We start from the raw sequence: 25,506 nt of genomic DNA on the forward strand, positions 1-25,506 counted from the left end.
AGCAACCTCTGATTCCCTGATTAATCAAGAACCTATCAACCTCCACCTTAAATATATCGATTGAGTTGGCCTGCACAGCCATCTGTGACAATGAATTCCACCGATTAAGAACCCTCTGGCTAAAGAAAATTTTCCTCACCTCTGTTCTAAATGGACGTCCCTGAATTTTGAGGCTGTGCCCTGATAGCAATTTGGTCCTAGAAATTTTAGAGGAAACTTCAGCAAAACCAGGGCTGTTGCTAATTTCCAGTGAATGAGTCACACGGGCAGTTCTAAAACTATTTACCTCTTTAGATCAAGGTGGATGCTAGATGTGATTGACAGAGGAATACCCTAATACATCCTCTCTCGCTGGTGGTGTCACCACACTCAAACACAGCGAGGATGGAGGCGGGAGCTGTCGACCCTCTGGAATTTCCGAGTGACACGTCAAATGGGGAGGGGGCGGGCCCCAGCTGAGCTCAGCCAATGAGAAGCCAGGTTTAGTTTGAATGACAGTTGTCCGTCCCCCGCTTATAAAACCCCGGGTGAGGCGGGACCGAACTGATTGTCATACAGTCCCCGGTTTGGCGGTGGTCATGAGGGTTCTGAGTATCACCGGCGCCGCACTACTGCTGGCGGCGCTACGGCTTCCCGAGGGTTCGGTGAGTGGCGCTGGCGGGCGAGTTAGCCCAGATGTCGAAACCTGGTTGTTCGGGCAGAGTACGGGAGGTGTGGAAGTGGTCTAGCGGTGGTTTGTCAGGAGTTGCCTTCTGGTGGGAGAGCGACAGCGCCTGTCGCCACTTTAGGCCGGTGTCAATGGACTGCGACTGTAGGGAGGCGCGCCGAATAGAACTTACAGAATTTCGGGTATCATGGTGCAGCCGTTATCGGCGAGCGTGACGTTGGCCACACCCCTTCAGGCGATCCACGCAGTCGATTGGCGGGACTCCACGTGACTCGTCCTTTAACCTCCTCGTCCGATCGCCCGCTCGGCCCGTGCGCCTGCGCAGTCCCAGTCTAAAGTTCGTGGGCGTTCTCGTGACCACTGATTGAGTATTACTCATGCAGGTCAAATAGCACGAAGAATGCTGAAAGTTTACTCTTTTTTTGTGCGCATGTTTTCATGAATAATTAGCTTTTTTTTGATAAATATAAACGAAATGTTGGAGGAACTCAGCAGGTCCGACTACATCTCTGATGGGAACAGAGGACGTATTAAGCCGATACCAGTGATTGACTGTTTATTTCCATTCACAGCTGTTGCCTGACCTGCTCAGTTCCTCCAGTATTTTTTTCGCTCAAGGTGTCCAGCATCTGCAGAATCTGTAGTGTCTTTGTTTTGGATAAAGTTTTTAAAACGTTAAACCAATTTGTGCCATGCACAGCTGTTTGGAATGAGATCATGTGTGAAAACAACCAGTCAGCAAAAAGGATTTCTGTATTCAGCCTGGGATGACTACTGTATTGTGTTGCTCTGATGGTGTTCTATGGGTCACAATATCTTGCAAAATGCATTTGAAGCCCAAGCAGTGTCTGGCGAGATATCCGATTAGTGTAGTTGTCCAGCACCTCCCATAACTGCAATATTTTTTCTTACTATTGTCTCTTAACTGAGTGTGAATTTACTGTCCTTTCTTGCTGTGCAATCAACTTCTACAAATTGTGTCCTTGCCAATAATCTTTGAATGTGATTGATATCTTGGGTGGAAATAATTTGAGTTTTAATCATACTGCATATGTTTCTTCCCCATCCCAAAATATCTAATCCTGAGGAATGGCTCTGGTTTGTTGAGTGTTAGGCAGCATTAATAACATTGCTAATCCATTCTCTATTTCTTGCCATTCTGCATTGTTGTTTGGATGAGAACAGAATGAACAATGCTTTTCTAGTGACACTAGTATGCTTTCTTTTCTTTGGATTACAGCAGCCTATCAATTCAGAAACAGTTTCCTTCTGCATCAGATTTCTGAATGGTCCATGAATTCTACCTTGTTATTCCTTTGTACTATTTATTACTTTTTAATTTGTAACAATTCTGTCTGAGTACTGCTGCCTTGATACAACATATTTCAAGTCGTTATGTTGGTGACAGTAAATCTAATTTGTATTTTTTTCCCATTGTCTTAAGGAATTTTTACATATTGTGTATTTTGTTTACTAGTTATTACCTGTCCCCGTCATACCCCTCATATCAATTCCAAATCTACCCAGTTCAGGCTCTTGTACCCTCAGATTCCTTGGATTAGATTAAAAGTCAAAACTTAACCTTGCCCCTAGTAACAAAGTGAACAAGATCAAATTTCAAAAGCCACGGTTTCTTGTAGAGGTCATTGTACAAATAAAGTGTTGGATTAAAAACTCTGGTCATGCAGCATCTTTTGACTGGGGCTGCCTGACTGAAGTTTTTGAAGTGGGGCTCTGTAGTTTTGGACCTGAAATGTTAATTGACTGAATTTTATCAAATGATGTAAAATTCAGGCAATCTCACTGTTTCCTAGAGACAACTTGGAGCAAAGTTACTGATCTTTTACTGTTAAACGGGCCATTGGAAACCTAGCACTTTGCCTCAATGTGCAGTTATCAGGAATTATCCTCTTGATACTAATTTCATTTGCCCAGAAAGAAGTTCCTTGTGTATCACCTCTGATTTTCTCTTTTTTTGTAGTGTCCAATATTTTGTATTTGGGATCATGTGCAGCTTCCATTAATGTTCTTGGATGATGCAGTCGACAATCTACGATGGCAAGAGCCAGTGCTTTATAACTATAGTGCTGATGTCATCTCAATGACAGCAATAACTTGCCTTTTTGCCTTTGACTTGTTCAATGACCTCTGTAGGAAACCACGGCTGTTGAAATTTAATCTTGTCACTGTTATTCAGGGCCAAGTGAATTCTTACAGTTGGTCAAATGAGTCCCTATTTGGAAAGTGGCGGTTTTGTGTGTTTAAATGAGTTGACCAAGATGCCCTATCAAGCTTGTCACTTTTTCCAGCATGTAGCCCATACCTTTCTAAACCTTTTCAATCCACATACCTGTCCCACTGTCATTCTAGCCAGCTCCATGGTCATTAGCCTCCTTGGCACCAAGGATATCTTCAAAAGGTGATGCCTCAAAGGCAAGCATCTATCATTAAGAGCCCCACATCACCTAGAGCATGCTTTCTTCTCGTTGCTACCATCAGAGAGGTGGCACAGGAGCCTGAAGGCACACAACATTTCAGGAACAGCTTCTTATTGTAATTTATAGATTTTTAACAAGTATTGTAATGCACTGCTGCTGTAAAACAACAAATTTTACAACATATGCCAGTGATATTAAACCTGATTCCACATACAGTTGCAAGAAAGTTTGTGAATCCTTTGCAATTATCTAGTTATCAGCATTAATTACTCATAAAATGTGGTCTGATCTTCATCTAAGTCACAATAATAAACACAATCTGCCTAAACTAATAAAGCACAAACAATTGTACTACTACTAATCAATGCTAAGTATACCATTTAAATAAATCAGTCTAAATTCAAAAAAAAGTATGGGGACCTCTGGGGGTAATGCCTTGTACAAAAGTTATTTGGAATTGGGTGTTCCGGTCAATGAGATGAGATTGGAGCTGTGTTTTGTAGAGGTGCTTTGCCCTATTTTTAAAAAAAATGAGCAAAGTCAGGTTATTGACAAAGCCTGCTTAAGAAAGATCTGTTTAAGTGTACCATACCTTGATCAATACAACTTTCAGAGGACCTTGGAAGAATTGTAGAGATGCATGAAGCTGGAAAAGGCTACAAAAGCATTTTCAAAGACCTGAGTGTTCATCAATCCATAGTAAGAGAAATTGTCTACAAATGGAAGAAATTCAGTACTCTCCCAAAGATCACATGAAGAGTGCAATGTGCAATGCTGAAGGAGGTGAAAAAGAACCCAAGGGTAACACCTCTAGAAATTGCTAGAACTTGCTAAAGTCTCTGTTCGTGTGTCCACTGTGAGAAAACCACTGAACAAAAACAGTGTTCATGGAAGGACAGCATGGAGGAAATAACTGCTCTCCAAAATAACATTGCTAAATGTCTCAAGTTTGCAAAAGACCACCTGGATGTTCCACAACACTTCTGGGACAATGTTCTGTGGACAGATGAGACAAAAGTTGAACTTTTTGGCAGAAATGCACATTGCTTTGTTTGGAGGAAAAAGGGCACTGCACACCACCACCAAAACCTCATCCCAACTGTGAAGCATGGTGAAGAGACACAAGGTTTGGGGCTGCTTTGCTGTCTCTGGGCCTGGACAGCTTGCAATCTTTGAAGGAACAATGAATTCAAAATTGTATCAAGACATTTTACAGGAGAGTATCATGGTACTGGTCCACTACCTGAAGCTTAATAGAAGACAAGACAATGATCTGAAACACGAGTAAATCAACAGCAGAATGGTTTAAAAAGAAGAGAGTTTGTGTTTTGGAATGGCTAAGTCAAAGTCGAGACCTTAACCCAATTGAGGTGTTGTGGGATGACCTGAAGAGGGCTGTTCATGCAAGGTATCCCAGAAATGTTGGTGAACTGGAATGGTTTTGTATGGAGGAATGACCTAAAGCTCCTCCTGGCCATTGTGCAAGTCTGACCAGCAGCTACAAGCAACGTTTGGAGGTTATTGCTGCTAAAGCAGGTTCTACCAGTTATTAAATACAAGGGTTCACATACTTTTTCCAGCCTGGACTGTGAATGATTAAACAATGTGTTCAATAAAGATATGAAAAGTACAATTGTTTGTGTTATTAATTTAGGCAGATTGTGTTTGTCTATTATTGTGACTTGGATGAAGAGCAGACCACATTTTACAAGTAATTAATGCAGAAAACCAGGTAGTTGCAAGTGGTTCTTCAAAGTTTCTTGCAACTGTACATATCACCCTTGTATATTTAAAGAAAAAGTTGCCCCTCAGTTTGAGTTGTCTTACTTGTGCAAAGCAGCTCTGTTATTGTCAGTGCTCTAAGTTAAGACATTGAACCAGACAGATGTGGATGTATGACAATATACAGTGACTACAATGAAATTGTGTCTCATTCTTTCAGTACTGTTTCAAAGATATCCTGTATTAGATTGTTAATGTTTTCCTTGGCCCATATACTTGAGAGAATAGAATAGCCTATTTTGCCAGAAGACAGCCTACCACTTTGCTTGTCAGTTCCTGTCAACTTCACTATCTGTCCAGATTCCCTTTTGACTGCATCTGAAACCTTCCATATGGTCAGGTCCTATATACTCTTCCTCTTGAGAAACTGATGCTTGTGAGCCTGGGCACAGTGAAGGAAGTGAGAACTGAGGAATTTGTTGTTCTCTAAGGGCAGTTGAATATTTTAAAAAACAGAGAACTGCACCTCACCTGGACTTTTAAAAATTGGTAATCACAAGTATTTAACTGTTTGTCATTATAACTTTCCCTCAGGTGTTGGCGCAAAATGCAACATGTGTTTGGTATGGAGAATGCGGCACAGATGAAGCAACCCATAAGAGGTACAACTGCAAATATGATGGCCCTCCAAAACCACTGCCAAAGGAAGGATATGGAATAGTTCAAGTAAGTGCTTGGCCTGTTGTTCAACTTTAGCATGGCAATTATAAACTTGCTCTGGAGGCTTCTAGATCAAACACCAAATGTGTAGATGTTTTTAATAATTTAGCTAAAAGAAACATCTTTTAATATTTTAAATTTTATTGAAAACATTTTGTAGAAAATCAGCATGTCTGGCAGATTAACTTTTTCCTGGGTGTTGACCTGCCCATTTATGTTGGACTCTCCTATCATATGACATATCCAGAATGATGATATTGCTATCATATTTCAATTAGCATTGTGCCCTTTTGATCATTGTCGATTTAATCACCTACATGGCTCATGGTCTAGCAATTTTGGGACCTTAAAGTTCTTAGCTGTTCATTTTGCTTCTGATTTCATTTGAATCCTTGGACTGTTTCATTAGTCTATCTTTAGATGCTGTTTGAAAGTTTCCTTTCTGGCCATCAAACCTATACCAACTCACAGCAATCCCATTAATCCTCCATTTATTTTCCCTGTAACCTATTCTCCCCACATGCCCACACTTCCCTGCTTGCCCCCAAATTCTGAATTGCCTAAATACGAAGGGCAAGTTACAGTACTGAATTAACCTATCTACTCGTGGAAGGAAAAGAGTGCCTGGGGGAAAACGGGTCATAAGGAGACTGTGCAAGCTCCACACAGACAACATTGAAAGATGAGATTGAATCCAGGTTCACAGGAGTTGAGACAGCAATTTTGCCAGCTCTGCTACTGGTGCCTAAACACTGGTATATAACATTTCTGATGTGTTATGAGACCCCTCTACATTTCAATAGTCTCAAGTGTCATGTGGAAGTCTTTAAAGACCAGCTGGTTCTGACCTCTTGGGGTGGGGGGAGGGCGCAAATAAAGATGACAGTTTTTGGGAATCTTGAATATCAAGAGATATTGTAAATTTAGTTAAAGAAAAGAAGCATAACATTTGGGAAACTGAAATAGGGACGTTGTGCAACATAAGGAATTCGGAAAGAAATTGAAATAAGGAACTTGGGCTAAAAGTGCCATTAAATATCCTTGGCAAATAATTACTTATTACTAAGCCCATTCCCCCTAACAGTGGCATAGACTATTGACAGTAGCTTGCCAGTGTGCTTTGTCCTGGGCCAGTCTTTTAAGTTGTCCCCAGGTGTAGCTATCCTTGGTATATCCTTCTCCTCCTAGGGATGAGGTCTTTAGAGCTTCTGTTGGTGTTTCTGTAGCTCTAGGCTTCCTATGGGATGGAGTTGCTAGTCCCATGCCTAATCCTCACTTTTGGGACTGTCCGTGGCAGAGTTTTGGCAAAGTGTTAATATGAATACCAAGGAATTCTGTATGTTCATATTAGTACAAGGTGGGTCCACTTGATGGCAACGGAGGGAGTTTGTATATGGTATGGAGCCAAAGCAGCACAGTAGCAGAGTGGTTAGCACAACGCTTTACAGTCCAGGTGACCCAGGTTCAATTCCCACCGCTACCTGTAAGGAGTTTGTAAGTTCTCCCTGTGACCGTGTGGGTTTCCTCCAGGTGCTCTGGCTTCCTCCCACAGTCCCACCAATTGGTAGGTTAATTGGTCATTGTAAATTGCCCCATGATTAGGCTAGGGTTATCGGGTTGCTGGGCAGTGTGACTTGAAGGGCTGAAAGAGCCTATTCCATGCTGGATCTCAATAAATTAAAAAAGTGGGTGAAGTAATTAAAGAATACTTTGCATTGGTATTCACCAAAGAGAAGGACATTAATGGTGCCATCAGAGAGTGGTATATTCATGTTTTGGGGCATATAATATTGGGCATATGATGGGTCTCAAAATATTAAAATAGATAATGATTTGATGGAATCTTTTGTAAGTTGACAATTATTCAGATCTAAGTATTGTTTTGTAAAATTGGATTCCAGCAGTTTTGAAACTTCAGTATTTGAATATGCAATTTTCTTTTACTTCAAAGCTAAAATCAGTTCTGTAACTTGCCTGTGTGGAGTATATAGATACCTGAATGTACTTTTGTGTCTTGCAGGAATTGTGTCCAAATTATTTCTACGGCAATGTTAGCCTCTGCTGTGATATTCAACAACTGCACACCCTTAAAGATAATATGCAGCTGCCCCTTCAGTTCTTGTCCAGGTACCCTTGTTTTGTTCTGTAATTCAGACAAATTTCATTTCTGAGACAGCCTCTGGAATTACCAGTGAGCCTTCTCTCTGCACTAGTTTGTGGTATCTCTGAATATTTGAACATTGTGTTCACCTTTAGAAAGGATTTAGACCATGTCTTGTGAGTAAAGCTTGAGAGAGCTAGGGTTTTTCTCTTTGGAGTGAAGGATAGAGATGGACAAGATGTAAAGTAGACATTCATAGACTTTCCCCAAAGCTGAAATGACTAATACGAGGGGCATAGTTTTAATTTACTTGAAGGGATGTATAGCAGGGGGGAGGGGGATGATGTCAAAGATGGGATTTTTAGAATGGTGGTGCACGGAATGTGCTGCCAGGGTTGGTGGTAGAAGCAGATACATTAGGGACTTGTAAAAGACTCTTAGATGAGCACGTGAATGAAACAAAAATGGAGGGCTCTGTGGGAGGGAAGGGTTAGATTAATCTTGGGGTAGTTCAGTAGGTTGGTGCAACATTGTGAGCCAAAGGGCCTGTACTGTTCTATGTTGTGTAGCCCATGTCCAGAACTTTGCATCTGTACTTCAGAAAGGAAGTATAGTTTTGGTCAAAGGATTGAACAGCACAAGTTACAGAAACTAGATTTTTCACTGTCTGAATATGGAAGGTTGAAATGCTTTAAGTATTTAGTTTGATTTGATAGTCCAGCAGGTGAAACCTTTGTCAAGCCAGCCTATTCAAAGGTGCTTTTTAATTCCACATCCCATTCCCATTCTGACATGTCTATCCACGGCCTCCTGTACTGTAAAGATGAAGCCACACTCAGGTTGAAGGAGTAACACCTTATATTCCGTCTGGGTAGCCTCCAACCTGATGGCATGAACATCGACTTCTCTAACTTCCGCTAATGCCCCACCTCCCCCTCGTACCCCATCCGTTATTTATTTATATACACACATTCTTTCTCTCACTCTCTTTTGTTCTCCCTCTGTCCCTCTGACTATACCCCTTGCCCATCCTCTGGGTCCCCCCCCCCCCCGGGCTTCCTGTCCCATGATCTTCTCATATCCCCTTTGCCAATCACCTGTCCAGCTCTTGGCTCCATCCCTCCCCCTCCTGTCTTCTCCTATCATTTTGGATCTCCTCTTCCCCCTACCACTTTCAAATCTCTTACTAACTCTTCCTTCAGTTAGTCCTGACGAAGGGTCTCGGCCTGAAACGTCGACTGAACCTCTTCCTAGAGATGCTGCCTGGCCTGCTGCGTTCACCAGCAACTTTGATGTGTGTTGCTGGAATGCATTTGGGTTGATTTGCCGCAGATCAAACTGGAAGGGTATAGCTTCCTTTTCCAATATCTAATGACAGTTGCTCAACAGATTTTGCATTGCTGCACAGTTTGTACCAGGCTGGATTGAATGTATTTGGGGAGGATATCTGTCATTTGGAGCACTTGTTTCAGGATATATAACAGTCCTTACCTTTATGTTGCAGGTGTCCCTCTTGTTTTTACAACTTCATGACCTTTTATTGTGAACTAACTTGCAGTCCTGTTCAGAGTCTGTTTCTCAATGCCACCAAGTTTGAGCAATATATTCACAATCAAACTAGCATCACAGAGGTGGAATACTATATTGGATCAAGCTTTGCAAATGGTGAGAAGTTTTTGATGCAATGCCTGTTACTTGTCAAATGCTGGGTAGAAACATGGCATGAATTAATTATGGATGACTGAAAAATGGAAGGCGTTGTGGGAGGGAAGGATTAGATTGATCTTGGAGTAAGTTAGAAGATCAGCACAGCATTGTGGCCAAAGGGCCTGTACTGTGCTGTACTATTCGATGTTCTATTATGGTCAAAAATTCAAGCCCCTTGATCTTCAGGTTAATATCAGTAATCTCCTTTTGCTAACAAGTAGTTCCAAAATGTAACTCCACATTTATCCAGCATACCTGTTCACTCTTGTGGGATCTCCATTTCTTTTGGGAACGTCAGTAGTATGCACAGCCGTGTGCTCATTGCATCAGTGAGCCAGGGGAGTTTAACTTGAATTGTTGAGATTGTGTTAAACATTGCCTAACTGCAAACTGTTCATTATGCTTATCTACACACGAACCTGTTAGTGGGGTGGGTGAGAAATAGCATGTAATACTCTGCTACTCTGGGGTGGTTATTGCCCTGTTCCTAGAGCAGGGGTTCCCAACCCTTTTTGCACCGTGGACCATTTATTATTGACAATATTCTTGCGGACCGGCCGACCTGGGGGGGTGGGGGGGGTAGGGTTGCCAACGGACAAGAGTAGCAGTCAAATATATTGTGTTTACCCCGAGAAAGACTACCATGACCATGAAACCTTGCACGGGCACTTGTGTGCGCATGCGTGTACGTGCCGATTTTTTTTCTACAAATTGTTTTTGGCGATTCTGTTGGGGGGTTGGGGGTGGTGTTAAGAACGACCGGAATATAGGTGATAAGTGGCTAATACAATCAATTTCGTTTCTAAAAAGGTTTATCTAATGAATTTAATATTAAACACACAGCGCATATTTTCCTCGCATGAATATAGTGATAAGTCAATTATCAGGGGAGGACAGGGGAGCTTGAAGTAAGTGTTGAATGAACTTCCAGTAGAAGTGGTAGAGGCAGGTTCGATATTATCATTTTTAAAAAATTGGATAGGTATATGGACAGGAAGGGAATGGAGGGTTACGGGCTGAGCGCAGATCGGTGGGACTAGGTGAGAGTAGCGTTTGGCACAGACTAGAAGGGCAGAGATGGCCTGTTTCCGTGCTGTAATTGTTATATGGTTATATAAGTCACTTATAAGTCAATAGCATCGTAACGTTTGGATATTAAACACACAGCACATATTTTCCCCGCATGAACATATAAAATCATTGCAACACACCAATATCGCTGAATCAGTGGGAGCCCTGGGCTTGTTTCCCTGCAACAAGACGGTCCCATCGAGGGGTGATGGGAGACAGCGATACTCGAACGGGGTTCCTTATGTCCAGTCTACTCCGCAATTTAGTTTTCGTTGCATTCATTGTAGAGATGTGTTGGAAATGGAAGCAATGTTTTGTGTGCTTTCGTGGCTATCTCAGGATATTTAGCCTTGACTTTGATCCAGAATGCTGGCAGAGATGTTACGTCAAACATACTTTTCAGCCTAGTCATTTGCAAGCTCGAGGAATTGATCTCCTTCCCGTGCTGACATGGATGACGCGCGCGTAATGACCTCGCATGCATTCAAGCTCAACAGTGGGTGTGACAGGGAATGAGGAAAGGTGCAGCTGACTCATATCACCAAATCATATTGTTTCCTCGCGGCCCGGTAGCACATGCTTTGCGGCCTGGTACCGGTCCGCAGCCCGGTGGTTGGGGACCGCTGTCCTAGAGGTTTATGTCATTGACAAGACAAGCCAGCACCATTGTGAGGTATCAAGTACAAATAATTAGATCCGTTTTCTATGTTTGAGCACGTTCTTGGATTACAGCGACTGTTTGCAAGCTTTGCGTTAACAGTAATATTAGGTCTGGACTTTGTTTTTTGTCTAGTCAGATCATTGTGGTTTGGGGATTTTGCATTTGATTTCTTGGATAGAAATGTTATCCAAAACATATCCATTCCATTTCCTTGTTGTCTGAGTTTAAAGCCAGAATCAAATCTATTTCTTAGTGAAAAGAATTTAAATTTTTCTTGAAGACGGTTAATAACTTGCCAATTCAAAATTTAACATTGAGACCAGCCAGTATAAATCACTATGCTGATGTTTGTCTTCATCCAGCCATGTACAATGCTTGCAAAGATGTTCAGTCTCCTTCAAGTAATGAAAAAGCTCTGGGACTGCTTTGTGGAAAAGATGCAAAGGACTGCAACGCAACCAACTGGATTCAGTACATGTGTAGTACAAGCAACGCTCAGACCCCCTTCAATATTATTCCCATTTTTGGTGGTAAGCTTAATTTGTTCTGTCATTTTGCATTGTATACATTTTAAGACATTCGAACAGTGACTTCACCATTGCTTGTGGGGATGGTGTTTTTCCTAGTGGAGCACAATACATGTGTCTTTGCTGGATAAGTGAAAAATGCTTTTACAGAAGCTGTATTGAGTGGCCCAAAAATTGTTAGCTTTGATGCAAAATTAACTAATTATTATGGACCGTTTAATGTATTGGGAGTTAGGCAGCATCTGTAGGGGTTGCATTTCAGGTCAGAGCTATTAAAATCCATTGTCTTGAAGCAGTAACTGTTTCTAACTCTCAGATGCTGCCTGACTTGCTGAATATTTCCTTCACCTTTTCTATTAAAGTATTTATTGCTAAACCTCATACTTAAACTCACTAATAACCTTGAGGTTTAGCTGCTATTTTATGCCATATACTATTGATATGAGACAACATGATAGTGTAACATTTAGCGTAATTCCATCAACCAGGGTTCAATTCCAGCACTATCTGAAAGGAGTTTGTGTGTTCTCCCTGTGACTCTGTGGGTTTCCTCCAGGTGCCAAGTTTCCTCCCACATTCCAAAGATGTGGGACATAAAACATAAACAGTGCTGCACAGAAACAGGCCCTTCAGCCTACAGTGTTGTGCTGAGCCAGCTAAAAAGTAAATCCCATCCCCTTTGAACTAACCCCCTCTCTTTCAGTGCATGCCCCGTGGGTGTTAGACATGAGACCTGCAGGTTAATTAGTCGTATGGGTGTAATTGGGCAACGTGGACTCGTTAGACTGAAGGGCTGTGCTTTAGTGGTTGCTAATTGGTTGATCTTTGAGACTTTCCCAGTAGATCCCGGAAAAAGAAAAGAAAAATAAATACACCAGTTTGAGACTGTCTGTGAGGTGTCTGTCAGTAAGACAACTCCTGTACTTAGATTTCATAATTTTCATCTGTTGCAGCACAGCGCCCTCGCAAGCCTGCTGACAGACTGAATATTTGAATAGACAGTTTCTTTTGTTAGATTGAATGTTGAATCTGCCACGTTTTTCAGGTGTTTTGTATTGGTAAACTGTTACTGAGACACTAGTATAAGTTCCAGAGGTATGCAAGATAATGGCACCACTGTTTTTTTTGTTTCCCAGTTCTTTTACATTTAGGGAATGTTGGAATTTAAAGGGGGAGAAGTGTTGTAATGTGAGCATTATAAAGATAAGTTAATACCAATTAGGATAATGGTAATATAGCAATACTTGCGCTAGGGGAAGCTGTTCGTAAACAGAGGTTGTTTCCGGGGTTGCGGGGTTTTACTTCCAGTCTTTTCTGTGCATGTGTGTATAAGCCCCTCCGCCGCATTGGTTTTGCCATCCCAGATAAAGTTGTTCCTTTGGACATGAAGTTGTCAAGTGGTCCTTTTTCAAAGTAGAAGTTACTACAAAAGGTATGAAGTATTGTAATATTCTTAAAGAAAGACAGCTATGGCCTGTTTGATATGCTAGTTGCAGTGTTTTCTTGGTTGAATTAATTTGAAAGTTTGACAAAAGCATTTTATGTAATTCAAATACAATTAGCCAAATAAAAGGCCACTGGTTGGAAGTACAATCTGAGTTGTTTTTTCTCTAAACGATTTAGTGGGTAGAACTTGCCTTTCACTAAGGCTGAGGTAGGGGATCTTGGGCTTAAAAAGGTTGGCGACCACTACTGTGCTTTATCTCTAACAAACATATCATCATCATCATGTGCTATGTCGTATGACGTGGGAGATCATGGTCTCCATCTGTCTTTAATCTGAAAGGTTCTAATAAGTTCTTCAAAACTTGGCTTGTCCATCCCTTGAGGTACCCCATGAATGTCATGTGCTGTTGACAGTGGCTCTTTCTTCCATCAGTTTTTCCCATTACTGCAAGATGTTCGAGCTTCTCTTTCCTCAGTATGTGTCCCAGAAATTCCTACTGCCGTTTCCTGATTGATCATACCAGCTCTTTTTATTCTGGCTTTTCGCAACACTTCTTTATTTGTTTCGGTCCTTTCACGATATTTTCATTATTCTTTTCAGAAAACACATTTCTGCAGCTTCGAGTTTTCTCTCATTTTGCTTTGATATTGTCCAACATTTGCTTCCATCGATTAGTGTAGAATGAATGTAATACCACACTGAGTTTCATACCCATTGAAAGTGTTATTTAGTATCTTGCTTGAAAGTGCATTTAGCAATCGAAATCCTTCTAATACATCTAATAATAAGCTTAATCTTTATTTTCCAAGTAAACTGAAGATCAGAATTCTTATTTAATCATTATCCCAATGGTGATGTACTAGATAAGTCGGAAGAGGAGCATAGTACAGGAGGTGCTGGTACTTGAATCCAGCATTGTTGTAAAGCCCCTTTCCCAATGAAGTAATGTGGTTTTTGGAAGGAAGTGGAATGCAAACTGTTACTTTATGATATTGGCGTTGTCTTTGTTAGATGATCCTGTTGGAAGAATGATCCCAATGAATAATGAAACCAGAGGCTGCAATGAGAGTCTGGACGATGGTTCACCACCGTGTAGCTGTCAAGATTGCTCGCTGGTTTGTGGTCCAAAGCCAGTGCCACCACCACTACCTGAGCCATGGACCATTTTTGGTCTGGACGCCATGGCTGTCATAATGTGGATCGTCTATCTGGTCTTCCTGCTCTCCTTTGTGGGAGGCGTCATTTGGATGTCGTTTTGCAGGTAATGAAGTTGGAAAGTCTGTCTACTTGTGACAGGTTCCATGTAGATATAGAGGCCGGTGGACCAGAGTATGCCATCTGAAAATACACGGTAAACTTTTACTGTGTAACTGATCCTAAGATCTGCCTTCAACCCTGACCTTGACTGCTGTCTGTCTCGATTACATAAACTTCCTGAGACCATGTAGGTTCCCCCAAATACTGTGGTTCCCTCCCACATCCCCCAAGTCTTGCTGGTTGCTTAACTGACTGCAATAAATTTCTCCTACCACTTAGATTGGGGATATCAGTGGGAAGTATTGGGTAATATTGCAGAGAAATGGCACAAGTCAGTGAGCTGAATGACAGTCTCTTGTGGAAAAGTATTGAATGGGCTCTGATCATTGAGGGCTGATGGCAGGACAGATATTGGAACCTTTTCTTGACAACAATCCTGGTGTTCATTATCTGGTTACCTACTGCATTTAACTTGTTTGGAGCTAACACCAGCCGTTTGACACATTCCACTCTCATTCAGCCTCCACCCCTTCCACCTGCCTGGAGATCTGGGGGGAAGTGCCTGGTCCACCTCACTGGCTGTTGTAGAATGTAGCATTGCTGTAAATAGTCTAGACATTCCTCAATTTTGAATCCATCTGCAAGCATTGAAAATTAAAATTGAGCATTGAAGTACTAGGGTGTATAGATTGTGTAAACACAGGACCTGAAGCTGAGAGCTGGTTGTAAAGAACCGTGGAGCATCTCCTTACAATGTCTGTTTGCTTCTTCTGAATCTCCTCTTTCTGCTACAGGAAACAGCATATTGTTTCTGAATATGCACCGATTATTGATACCAGCACAAGTAATTCAGTGAACATGGAGTATGATCTAGGTAGGTTTTCGTGGTTTTTTCTTGGCAAATTGAATTAAATGAATTCTGTGAAATGGAATCTGGCTCAAGTTAACTTTGCATAATCACTTGCTTTTGTGAATTGCTTTTAGTGGGGTATGCATTTGCAAACGTGTGGGTGACTGCAATGTATATTAATCCCCTTCCCAATGTGATAACTGTACTGTCCCCCCAGAAAAGAAGTCCTGTTGTGAACAGCTTGGTGCAAAATCAGAAGCTCTCCTGCGTGACATATTCTCACAGTGGGGGTCCTTCTGTGTGAGAAACCCTGCTCCGGTGATCATCCTCACCATCATTGCTGTAGGAATCTGTTCTTCAGGCTTGGTTTTCATGAAGATCACCACTGATCCAGTTGAACTCTGGTCTGCTCCTTCCAGCCAAGCTCGCAAAGAAAAATATTACTTTGACACTCACTTTGGACCTTTCTTTCGCACCGAACAGCTGATTATTACAGCACCAAACAGCACTTGGACTACATTCTCCCCTTACCCGTCAGGGTCAGATGTACCCTTTGGCCCACCTTTGAGGAAGGATATATTACACCAGGTTTGTATTGTAGGGGAAATCTGTTGGTATGGTGTCAGCGTGAAGGGTTAAAACTAGATCTATTCTTTGGTGCAACAAATAAGGGATAAATTTTGAATAAGGCTGAGGATTGGGAAAGGGAGCTTCAGTAAATTTCCACTAGGCAGTGGAAAAGTGTTGCAAGATTTGGCATGAAGACTCAATTGCAGGGAAGGTGGGGTTGCCCAGTGCAAGATGTTGATTGTTTGTGGGGTGGTTGCTGGTAGAGAGCCAAAGGCCTGAACTTGTCTTGGTGATGGTAATCTCTGGGGATGTCCGACAGGCAGTGTAACAGATGCTGAATAATTTCCTCACTGCTCTCCACCCACCAGTTAGAAACATAGAACACCTACAGCACAATACAGGCCCCTTGGCCCACAAAGCTGTGCTGAACAGGTCCTTAGTTTAGAAATTATCTAGAGTTACCCATAGCCCTCTATTTTTCTGAGTTCCATGTACCTATCCAGGGGTCTCTTAAAAGACCCTATCGTTTCCACCTCCACCACCGTCGTCGACACCCCATTCCACGCACTCACCAGTCTCTGCGTTTTTTAAAAAAAAACAACTTACCCCTGACATCTCCTCTGTAACTACTGCCAAGCACATTAAAAGTATCCCCTCTCATACTAGCTATTTCAGCCCTGGGGGAAAAAGCCTCTGACTATCCACACAATCACTGCCTCTCATTATCTTATTCACATATATCAGGTCACCTCTTATCCCCTGTTACTCCAAGGAGAAAAGGCTGAGTTCACTCAACCTATTCTCATAAGGCATGCGCCCCAATCCAGGCAACATCCTTGTAAATTTCCTCTGCACCCTTTCTATGGTTTCCATATCCTTCCTGTAGTGAGGCAACCAGAACTGAGCACAGTACTCCAAGTGTGGTCTGACCAAGGTCCTATAGAGCTGCAACATTACCTTTCAGTGCCTAAACTCAATCCCACGATTGATGAAGGCCAATGCACCGTATGCTTTCTTAACCAGTGTCAACCTGCGTAGCAGCTTTTAGTGTCCTATGTTGCATTGAGTAGTCTCACACCGGTCTGATGGTTGTGAATTTGGTGGAAGTTGCTGAGGCTGGGATCTACAGATGTGTTTACTCTAAACATTAAACATCTGAGCCAACTGTTTGTGAGTTGGTCTGAAGTGCATTGCCTAAAGGCAGTGGAAGTATCAATCCCTTTGGAAAGTGAATGGGTTAAAGATCTAAAGAGGAGAAATTCCTTGAAAGATATGGTAAAACCGTGGCATTAGCCAAACAGCTACCCATTGAAAGCTTGTCATTTAATGGTACATTTGCCTCACTGGGTTAATTCTTAATCTGTATGTGCTTAGACTTGCACTGTGTATAGCATTAATTATATACTATTTTGGTTGCCACACTGAAGAATGAGAATAAGCTGGGGTGGGGGGGGGCGGTTGAAACCATTCAATCATGTTGGGACTGGATGGGTTGGGACTGTCTTCCTGGAGCAAAGGAGGCTAAGGGGTGACCTTAAAATCGAGGGTACATAAAGTGAAGGGTCAGGCTTTGAGGTGCATTTTGACTTTAAGATTCCATTTGTTCATATATGACCTGTTCCAAACTTTCAATTATTTTTAGGTGCTGGATTTGCAGGATGCAATCCAGGATTTGGAGGCCTATTACAAGAATGAAAGTGTGAAGCTTCAGGACATCTGCCTGACACCCCTGGCTCCATATAACAATAACTGCACCATACTGAGTGTCTTGAACTACTTCCAGAACAGCCACACTGTCCTTGATCATTCTGTTGGTGATTATTTTTATGTATATGCTGACTACCATAGTCACTTCCTGTACTGCACTAGGTACGTGAACATGTGTAAATGGACTGGAATGGGGTTGGGTGATGAGATTATTGCTTCCTTCCACTGCAAATTCAAGGCATCAAACATTAAACTATTTGCTCATTGGTTTGTGATATGTTTTGAGACCTTGCTGTCTGGTTTGATTAATCACAAACTGCCAGTATCTCATTTTTTGGGATCCTTGTATGGGAGAAGTTTGAGTTGGACAACCTTGCCCATATGGAGATTTCTAGTAAATAACTGCCTCATTACCAGAACTTGCCAACAAGCACCAAAATCTTGCTTGGTAGGTGGTGAGGCGGACCATGAGACCCTTCCCAAAAGATGACAAACACCTCCAATGCAGACTGCCTTTGGGGTTGCTGTGGTGGAGAAGAGACTCTCGCCCAGTTTGCAGACTGGGTTTGTGAAGGAGGTGTGGAGATAGAAGCAAGGGTTGTGGTCTCAGTTCCTAGATGCACACAGACACCAGGTGCTGATGGCAGGTCACCTACTTGGTGAAAGATACCATTTGATCTGCCCAAATTGTGATCTTGAAGCACAATGAGATACTTGTAAGGGATTGCTGCTGACGGGCTTATTCCAGGTTGTGGGAGTGTGTGTACTGAGGGATGCACTGAAGCTCAGTGCATCCCTCAGTACAGAATCTGGGCAAGGGCCACAGACCAGAGTCCTTCTGCTACTGTGCTCGGAGGGGCTGAGTTGGATTGGGAAGCACTTCAAGCATTGAGTATATCACCCCAAGGGGTCAGAAGAGTAGCAATGGTGCTAGTTTGTTTTTGTGAAGTTAAAACTGCTGAATGTAATAGTTTTACTGTTCCTTCCTTTGTATAAATTGATTAGTCAAAAATTAAGTTTTTAAAATTGAAGGTGGTGAGTCTCTGCAATGCAAGGACTAGACGAGGAGAACTGAATCATTGAGCTGACCACATAGTTCCTCAAACTTGCTCCACTGAAAATGTGTGACTGCTTCCCCAGTGGTTTTTTCTCTTCCTAGATTGCTTTTATTTCTGAAGCTCCACTGTTGGTCTGAATATATTCAAGAGAATTGCAGTCCTGAGGTGGTGTTTTGCACAAGATCCAATATCACTTGCAAAGAGAACTTGAGCAAATTTGCTGGTACATGAGACTAGTTGGTGTTGTCCCCTGAGCTGATAACCCAAAGGTATTTTTATTGTTTAGAACAGGATGCTTTGAGGATGCCAAAGGCTAGGATTATTTTCACAATGGCAACTTGATTTTTCCTTCCCCAGCCCAGTCTATATACTCTTGTCATCGATTCTCATTTCTAAATTACACCCCTACTGTACGTCTCAAATGTGAAATTGACCAAACTTGCACTTTATTTCAGCAGATTACTATGTCTAGAACCCAGTTCTGGTATAGATGTTCCCAAAACATGTACATGATGAACTTCAGTTGTCAGAAAAACGTTGGAAGTGGTTAATATTTTGGATTGGTCTGTTATGAAGAAGGGTTTTTGACCTGAAATGTTAATCTTTTCCACAAATGTTGAATACCTGTATATTGAGGATTTCCAGACTTTTATTTGTTTCAGATTTTCAGCATCTGCAGCTTCTGAATTTCATTTTGTCTCGTGTGTAATCATGCTCCTTGCCAGAAATGCATACCAGCTGGGAATTTAGTATTCACCACCTTTAGCCTATCTGGGATTTATCTCTAGGATTTAAATCTAGCCACTTGGTATTCTGTGTTGTGTGTCCTAAACTCCATAGTTCAAAGGTAGCTTTTAAATTGTGCCCAGAATCAGACTTCAGTACAGGAAATATTTTGGTTCATATGTTATAATTGGGAAATCCTCCAACATTATCCCTCTTCCTCGGTACTAGGTAGATCTGTGCACCAAGTACTGACTTAACCCTCCTACCCTTTCAGGCAGTGAATTCCTACTGCCACAACTGCTCTATAGTGGGTGGGGAAGGTTGAGGGAGGAATAGATATTTGAATCTGACCAGTTTTAACCTTTTCCACTACTTACAGTCCAAGAAATGGTGTGTAAAGAGGGTTTTTGACAAGGACAGGCCAGCCCAAAAAGCTTGCCAAATTCCTGTTCGGTGTTGAAGTAACTATCAAGTTTAGATTTGGGAATGTGTCTTCCCATTTTTGTATGCAAGTTTTGAATCTGTTTCCTTAAACCTTGAGCAGTTTTGAACTTTTCCTTAAACACCATTTGAAGATGGGGAGTAAGTGGAACAGTTGTACACTGTTTCTTGTGTTAAAGGATGTGGTAGCAAGGTGGTGTTAACTGTTTGCATCTAACTAGACCTCTAATATGCCAGAGTTTCTGCTTTTACTTCAGTATAATATAACTTCAAAATTTGGCTCTTTAATGACAAGATATTGTTTTGCTTTCAATACTATCTCTAAAACAATCATGATTGAATTTTCAGGGCTCCAGCTTCACTCAATGACACAACTAAGCTTCATGACCCCTGTTTGGGAACATTTGGTGGTCCGGTTTTTCCGTGGTTAGTTGTAGGAGGATACAATGGTAAGCAGAATCTGCAACTCCAGTTCCATTGTACTGTTTCAATTCACACTTGGCTGTACTGGTTAGAGTTCTCCTGCATTAGAAACGTGTTAGTTTGTTTCTGGTGTTAATACACTTGAACTAAATTTGCGTTATCACTTGGGTACAGTGAAAATCATTGCATGCAATCCATACAGATAACTTCACTGTAATAGTGCATTGAGGTTGTGTGATCATTAAGGATCTTTACCATCTGGAATATGCCCTCTTCTCATTACTACCATCTGTGAATAGGTACAGGAGTCTGAAGGCTCTCACTCAATGAGTCAGGAACGGCTTCTTCCAGTCCATTTAATTTATAAACACTACCTCATTATTCCTCTCTTTGCAGTAATTATTTTTGTAACTTTGCCTTTGCAGTGTACTGCTGCTACAAAATACAAACTTCATCATCTGAAGTCAGTGATGAATGATTCTGGTTACGAGGGGATAAACAACACAGTGCAGAATATAATGCCAAAAGATGCAAGGTCAAGTCTATTTTATCAAACCAGAGGACGTAATCTATTTTTCAATCTAAAATTGAAATATTATGGATGTGGAATTATTAAAATGTTGGCATTGTAATGAGGCTGTGCAGTAACAATAAGTAGCAATGTTTTGGGCATGCAATCTGTTAAAATATCTGCTTTAATTAGTTTCACACATGTGGTTCTAATTTTGTGGTAAAGGCTAGTGGTGGAGTAGTTAAATTTGTAATTGAATCAGGAACTGTCAGAAATGTTGCTGAGAATAAAACATTCCTCAAACATAATCAGAAGAGAAACGGACTCTCTGATTCCAGCCTATTGGTCACTGGGCTTCCTCTTAATTTCCTAGACTGTTTTTCCTGTCAGTTGTAGGTACCACGTTTAAGTCTGGAACTCGAGAGGCCTGTTTAACTTGGCATTGTTTGGCATGGATGTGGTAGGCCAAAGGATCTGTTGCTCTGCTGTACAGCTCTGATCTAATCCATTTAAAGGTCTCTTTAAAATTTTAACCTTTTGTGATTTAAAACTGACATAACACAATTTATCAACCAGCTACAAAATACTCAGCGTTCCACAAATGCCATGAATCTAATTATGCCAAGCTACTGGTGCTGTATTGAAATGTGGGCTGTATGCATCGCAGCTTGAATGCCATAACATGACTTGTTTTCAGTGATCCAAGTAGGTGGTGAAAAACCTGAATCAGTCGTTTCCTTCGACAGTAATGAGAAATGGAGTTTTGAATTGTCAATTCTAGCTTTTCCCTGTGGCTGCCTATGTGCCATTTCCTATTTATTTCAGACAAGCTAGATCAGATTAAGTGATGATTCACAAGATCCCTAATTGGGCCAGTGATCCAGAACTTGAAAGGTTGCGATCCAGAAGTCTGAGCTCCAGTCCCACCACAGCAGCTGTGGAACTTAGATTTTGTAAGAAGTAAGGCAGAAATGGCTCATACAAGAATGCATAATTTTGAGGTGATTGGAGAAAAGTTTAGGGCAATGTCAGGTAGGCTTTTAGAGAATGGGTGAATGGAACACACTGCTGGGGTGGTAGTAGAGGCTGATACTTTGGGGACATTTAAAAGACTTAAGCACATGGATGACAAAAGTGGAGGGCTATGTGTCAGCGAAGGGTTGTATAAATCTTGGGGTGGGTTAACAGGTCTGCACAACATTGAGAGCCAAAGGGCCTGTATTGAGCTGTATGGTTCTGCGTTGTAATCTAACCATCAGTGATAATCACCTCTAGTTGATTGTGGTTTTTGCAGCTTGTGTGGCAAAGGTGGGAAAGCTGCGGGTCTGCAAGTTCAGACTTGCCAATGCAGTTGACTTTCTAAATGCCTCCTGAAATGACCCAGCAGACTTCAATTCAAGGGCTGTGAGTTGTTGATTGCCACGCACCCAGGCATTCTCTTCCCTCTCCCTTCAGGCAGAAGATGCAAAAGCCTGAAAACGTATTCCATTGGGTTCAAAGGCAGCTACGATTTCATTGTTCTAAGAATGCTGAACAGTACCCTAGTGTGATAAGATGGATTCCTGGCCTCTCAATGTACTTCTATAATCTTGCACCTTATTATCTGCCTGCGGTTTTCCCTTCTTCTGCCTCAGTGCACTGTAATGAATTGATCAGTATGCAAGACAAGTTTTTCACTGTACCTCTGTTCATGTGTCAATAAACCAATTTCAATTCCTTTTGCCCAGATCCTGAGAAAGTAGTTTCATTGAATCTACATCTAGGATTCTGTGCAGCAGCTGGTATGCAAAAAGTCTTGAAAGACTAGGAATTTAATTTCATGTTGAAAGCATGTGTTCCTCCTTCCCAGCACCTTCAATGGAAGGGCCAGTGACCAAACTGCTGTCTCACAGAATCAGAGATCCTGCTTCATCTGAGGACATTATTCTCTGCAATGTAGGAGATAAAGGGTTACTCTCCTGCAGCGGAGGTATGGCGTATACAAAATCACGAGGGGCACAGACTGCGAGAAAGCACATGGCCTTTATCTCCAAGGAGGAGGTGCTTAAAAAAAATGAGGGCATAGGTTTACAATCAGAAATGAGATTTAAAATGGACATTAGGGCAGCTTCTTCACAAGGGTGGTGTTTGTAACAAGCTGCCATAAATAGAACATAGAACAGTACAGGCCCTTAAGCCCATGATGTAGAGCTGACCTTTTAAACCTACTTTAAGATCAATCTAACCCTTTCCTCATTCGCCCTACATTTTTCTTTCACCCATTTGCCTATATGTCTCTTGCATGTCCCTAATATATCCATCTCTATCATCACTCCTGGCACTTGCCACTTTTTAAAAAAATCTCCTACCCCCATACTTCAGCTTAAGTTGTGCCTTCCCATGTTATCCATTGGACACTGAGGTAAAGTTGCTGGCTGTCCACTCTGTCTATGCCTCTTATCTTGTATACCTCTATCAAATTGCCTGTCATCCTCCTGCGCTCTACCTTTCCTCAGTGGTTGAGATAGCAATATTTTAAAATCACCCAGTACATGGATAGGAGAGGGTGAGAGGACTATGGGCCAAATATGAGTAGGTGGGACTAGCTTGCTGGGCCAGTCAGTATTGATCAGTTGGGCTGAAAGGCCTGTTTATATGCTGTACAAGTCCAATTTGATTTTTTAAAAATCCTGACCTCAAGTTTTGGGCGCCCCCCCCCCCACCCCCATCCGCATGGGGCACTCCAGTTTCCTCCGTATCCTGAAGATATGCAGGTGGCTGTAAATTGTCTCTGGCATATAGGTGAGTGCAAAGGTCTGTGCACTTGATGAGCATATTGGCAGAGGAATAAAACTTGGGATAATGTAGGATTGTAAATGGGTGGCTAGTGTGGGCTGAAGGGCCTGTTTCTGTACTGAACCTCTCCGACCTTGCTGTATGTAGAGCACTGTGGGGGAAAAGGAGAAACTGTTTAACTGAATCCCAGACTGCAGGCTATTTGACCAAGCAACATGTTCTATTTTTGTATAATGGTGATGTCTTTAAAATCCCACAGATGAAGATTATAACAATGCAACAGCGCTGGTGATTACCTTCCCTGTAAATAATTTTCACAATGACACTGAAAAACTGAATAGAGTCTTGGCCTGGGAGAAAGTGTAAGTAACTCGTCATTGAATAACCTTTCTACTTCTAGAAACACATCAATCAAATTCTTGCAAATGGTGTTTAATTTATTTCTCTCTTCAGGTTTGTTGATTTTCTGAAGAGTTATAATAATTCCAACCTGAGCATTTCGTTCTCTTCCGAACGGAGTATTGAAGATGAAATAAACCGCGAGAGTAACAGTGATGTCAAAACTATTCTTATCAGCTACATTATCATGTTTCTGTACATCTCCATCGCCTTGGGGCACATAAGGAGCTGCTTGAATTGCCTGGTGAGTGAAGCAGGCAGATATCCTCATTGCATTGCTGTTTTGGGTGGGGGGGGAGAATTAATTGTGCAACTGAAATGATTAGGCAAAAATGCAGATTTTAAAAGGTAATAATTTCCCCAGATTGGTGGTTTGCAGTGGTGAAAATTTTCAGTTGTTGTTCTATCAAGTGTTGGAGTGCAGGTATTCAATAAGGTGCAAGACAGATTGAGGTAGTCTAGTATACTTGGGCAATGGGGTAGAAGTTGTCCTTGAGCTGGTGGTACCTGTTTTCAAGCTTAATTCTATTGGCGCTGTTTGTTTGTGTAGTCTCAAGTTCACTTTGAATCTACTCTGGTGAATACCTAACGGGACCAGACCTAATCCTCGTGACTGCACCCAGTGCTCTCCCTCAGTCCATGTTAGAAACAAAGCTGGTTACTTCCATCATGATGATCAAAAGCCATCCATGACCCAGAGTTTGGGAATTTCAGTGTGTTGTGCCTTAGTGGCTAGCCCCTTGCCTGCAAGTAAGTGCACTAGCTCCAGAGGAGAACTTTGTTCAAATTTTATGGATAACGAGCAGGATTACAGCTGCCTTGATAAGTTTACGTTTACCTTTTTCATTTTGCTGTTGTCTAGGTGGACTCTAAGATTTCTCTAGGAATGGCTGGCATTGTGATTGTGCTGAGCTCGGTGGCCTGTTCGCTGGGGATCTTTAGCTATGCTGGGATCCCCCTCACACTGATTGTGATTGAAGTCATCCCTTTCCTGGTGCTGGCGGTCGGTGTAGACAACATATTCATCATTGTTCAGACATTTAGGGTATTCATGTTAATCACATTTTTTTATATATGTTCCACATGGTTAACTTGATTGGGGTCCTGATCACACTCCTTTCCTCTCTGCAGAGAGACAAACGACTGCTTGATGAGTCAGTTGACCAACAGATTGGCAGAGTTCTGGGTGAGGTGGCACCAAGTATATTCCTGTCATCCTTCTCTGAGACGGTGGCATTCTTCCTGGGTATGTCTGATAGTCTTGTACATGACGTGGTTGACAGAATTACGAGGTCTTGCTCTTTTGAATACTTCAAAATCCACACTGGTTTAAGTTGGAAACTTGATCAGCAACCAGGAAATTAAATTTCTTGTGGTTCTACGGGTGTGTATGTTTTGTTTAGTCGCATTGGTTGCTAGTTCCGTATGTGACACAGAAAGGAAATTATCTTAACCCAACTCCATTCACTCCTCACAATGGGACACCTTCCCTACTGTTCTGATCTGCTCAACTATGCAGCTTATTTGGCTCCATGTTCCAGCTTTGTCCCCTATCAGATTCCATCATCTGCAGCTCTTTGTCACCACCTCTTGCCTCTGTATTCCTACACTCTCCTCCTCCCTCTGCTTATTGTCCTCCCCCACTGATTGCCAGCTTTTGTTCCAGCCCCTCTCTCTTTATACTGGCACCTCGCCTCTGCTCAATCTAGATGAATGTCTCGAACCAAA

The 25,506-nt window shown here is 41.9% G+C and overlaps 1 protein-coding gene across 1 annotated transcript in view; it reads left to right on the forward strand.

Annotated features, from left to right (window-relative positions):
• The first annotated feature begins 516 nt into the window (after nucleotides 1–516).
• Nucleotides 517–25,506, forward strand: part of npc1 (Niemann-Pick disease, type C1) — a 40,257-nt gene continuing 15,267 nt past the window's right edge. Inside the window, exons 1-14 of the mRNA XM_063060597.1 lie at nucleotides 517–644; nucleotides 5,422–5,553; nucleotides 7,568–7,674; nucleotides 9,153–9,313; nucleotides 11,450–11,617; nucleotides 14,073–14,322; nucleotides 15,113–15,192; nucleotides 15,386–15,756; nucleotides 17,381–17,607; nucleotides 20,019–20,119; nucleotides 23,639–23,741; nucleotides 23,833–24,022; nucleotides 24,641–24,823; nucleotides 24,910–25,024. Coding sequence (XP_062916667.1) covers nucleotides 579–644; nucleotides 5,422–5,553; nucleotides 7,568–7,674; nucleotides 9,153–9,313; nucleotides 11,450–11,617; nucleotides 14,073–14,322; nucleotides 15,113–15,192; nucleotides 15,386–15,756; nucleotides 17,381–17,607; nucleotides 20,019–20,119; nucleotides 23,639–23,741; nucleotides 23,833–24,022; nucleotides 24,641–24,823; nucleotides 24,910–25,024 — 2,254 coding nt within the window. The 5' untranslated portion in view covers nucleotides 517–578. The remainder of the gene's footprint in view (nucleotides 645–5,421; nucleotides 5,554–7,567; nucleotides 7,675–9,152; nucleotides 9,314–11,449; nucleotides 11,618–14,072; nucleotides 14,323–15,112; nucleotides 15,193–15,385; nucleotides 15,757–17,380; nucleotides 17,608–20,018; nucleotides 20,120–23,638; nucleotides 23,742–23,832; nucleotides 24,023–24,640; nucleotides 24,824–24,909; nucleotides 25,025–25,506) is intronic.

The sequence above is a fragment of the Mobula hypostoma genome, chromosome 1, assembly GCF_963921235.1.
Source record: "Mobula hypostoma chromosome 1, sMobHyp1.1, whole genome shotgun sequence".
Lineage (NCBI taxonomy): Eukaryota > Metazoa > Chordata > Chondrichthyes > Myliobatiformes > Myliobatidae > Mobula > Mobula hypostoma.